Source organism: Vespula pensylvanica, chromosome 3 (assembly GCF_014466175.1).
Source record: "Vespula pensylvanica isolate Volc-1 chromosome 3, ASM1446617v1, whole genome shotgun sequence".
NCBI classification, from domain to species: domain Eukaryota; kingdom Metazoa; phylum Arthropoda; class Insecta; order Hymenoptera; family Vespidae; genus Vespula; species Vespula pensylvanica.
The window spans coordinates 9,787,845-9,790,344 of NC_057687.1; the positions used below are offsets into that span (position 1 = coordinate 9,787,845).

Consider the following 2,500-nt stretch of genomic DNA (forward strand, 5'->3'; position numbering starts at 1 on the left):
CTTTTTTGTATGCGTTCCATCGCGTAAACGTAAGACATTCGATCAACAATTTATATATATATATACACACATATATATATATATAAAATTCCAAATATTCTAATATATCTAATAACCGTAAATTATATTAATAAATTTTTGCCAACAGGTAGTACGAGAACTCAGTTGGCGGGTACCAAGGCAACAACATTACGACGTGCGGCGACGATGCGCGCGCATAATGGCGCGGCAACCAGTACGCCTTTGAAACAAACTGGCAACCCGTCGTCACCTATCTTAAGATATGGTGGTGGTGGTGGTGGTGGTGGTAGTGGTAGTGGTACTAGTGCTAGTGGTGTTCGTGCTCATCATTCGAGAACGAGTAGCGTTGTTTCAAGGAATAGCTCGAGACATGGTAGGATCATAAGGCTCGAGCAAAAAGCTACTAAAGTTCTTGGTGTTGTTTTCTTCACCTTCGTCATTCTCTGGGCACCCTTTTTCGTCTTGAATCTCGTCCCAGCTGTATGTCCAGATTGCGAGAGACAGATCGATCGTAATATCTTCGATTTGGTTACATGGCTCGGTTATGCCAGTTCCATGGTCAATCCTATATTTTACACTATTTTTAATAAGGTATTCAGGCAGACCTTCAAACAGGTACTTCTCTGCAGATACAGGAATCAAGCTTGGAGACCATCTAGGTAGGCACTCGGCCCCGGGAGACCGGGGTCTGCCGTTACCAGGCTTTAACGTCCATTTAGTTTCCAAGAGATTGAGCTTTGATAAAAAGGAAGAGTATTATATGAGATAGAACCAGAAAAGACGTCGATGGAACTCTTATTCTTTCTCTTTCTCTCTTTCTCTCTCTCTCTCTTTTTCTTTCTTTTTTTCTTTCTTTCTGTTTTACTTTCTCACATCCCCATGACAATGTTCAGACACATCGGATAGGAGATTTGATTAATCGAGAGATCTTCGGTGAGGATCGAAATAATAATAATAATAATAATAATAATAATAATAATAATAATAATAATAATAATAATAATAAAATAAGACACTTTTTTCCTCTCTCTTGAAGAGAATCGTGATTATTATTTCTATGTAAAACGTAAGAAATGCTTCCATAGTTAAGGATCTAAGTCGATCGAATTTCAATATCATGAAAATGAAATGTGCATGCATGCGTGTGTGAGTTTGTGTGCGTCTTTTGGCAATAACATATATAATGATCGAATTTTGATTTTTCTTTTCTTTTTCTTCTTTCTTTCATTTTAAGACATTAAAAGATATTATAGAAGATAGTTGATCAAATGAATAAATTAATAATAATAATAATAATAATAATAATAATAATAATAATAATAATAATAATAATAATAGTAATAATAATAATAATAATAATAATAATAATAATAATAATAATAATAAACGATTGTCGGAACGTTCCTCGTGTTATCTCCTTCGATCAAACTTAAAGATCCATTATATACGTGTTATCCATAATTATCGATGATGAAATATTATTATATAGACGTTTTATATGGATTATTAAACTTTCGCAAAACTCGTTGATTGATATGCCGGATAGGCGTACAATAATCGATCTTAAAATAGATCATTAATAAATGGATCCTCGATCCACGAGTAAATAGATTTTAATGATGGTGCTCGAGAATGATTAAGTTTATCCGAGCCGATCGTTGATAGTTTGTGAATCGTTGCGAATTCTTTCGAATATGCGTTTGGATCGTCGTCATTGTTGTTGTTGTTGTTATTGATGTTGTTATTGTTGTTGTCGTCGTCTCAGTATACAGTACAGTATATAAATGATAGACGAAAACAGGTGTTATCTTTCTCACTCACTCATTCACTCATTCACACTCACTCATTCTCACTCACCCTCTTGCTCTCTCTTTCTCCCTCTCTCGTTCTTATCGTAGCATTCACGTTTTCAACGAGCTTTGCCAATGGCAAACGAATGCGAGGAGATAAAGAAAAAGAGAGTGGAGAAGCAATTTTCTTAGATTTTCCAATGGGAAATCTTGTATTCTCACGGATGACTTTACCTTGATCAAAATACTAAAATCCCAGGTGCAATGGGATTCGGAAATTCAACGATGCGCAACGAGTCACGAACTCTCACTATCACGATAAAATTCGAAAGTGTAACGTGCTCTTTAAGAAGAACTCTGAGAAAGCTTACGTCAGTTCTTTCTTTCTTTTTCTTTTTTTTTTTTTTTAACTATCGGTCGAAATTTCGAAATCTCTACGTAGTAGTAACGAGGACTCTCCTTTACTACGAAAACGTTCTACTTTAACCTTTATTCGATCCTGTTGAAATGAGATTGCTTTCGACGGATCTCCTCCAATTGCTCAAAGATACACTGAACGTAATTCGATTAAGAAATATATACATATATATAATAGCGCGCGAACAATCTCTCTTATTTTAAGGGACTCTGTAAAATAATATTAAGATTATTAGATCTCGAAGATACTGACTGGATGCGACTTACGATGA

At 35.0% G+C, this 2,500-nt stretch overlaps 2 protein-coding genes across 5 annotated transcripts in view; one reads left to right on the top strand and one right to left on the bottom strand.

The window, feature by feature from the left end:
• LOC122627492 (alpha-2A adrenergic receptor) overlaps positions 1–1,177 on the top strand; it is a 67,087-nt gene extending 65,910 nt beyond the window's left edge. For 2 of the 3 annotated variants that reach the window (XM_043808616.1, XM_043808615.1), the window contains one exon: positions 149–1,177. In XM_043808616.1, coding sequence (XP_043664551.1) covers positions 149–684 — 536 coding nt within the window. In that variant the 3' untranslated portion in view covers positions 685–1,177. The remainder of the gene's footprint in view (positions 1–148) is intronic. The other variant, XM_043808614.1, reaches the window with a different exon arrangement.
• The window catches only part of LOC122627490 (26S proteasome non-ATPase regulatory subunit 1), a 57,322-nt gene that overhangs the window by 22,161 nt on the left and 32,661 nt on the right, over positions 1–2,500 (bottom strand). The gene's annotated exons all lie outside the window — the stretch shown is intronic.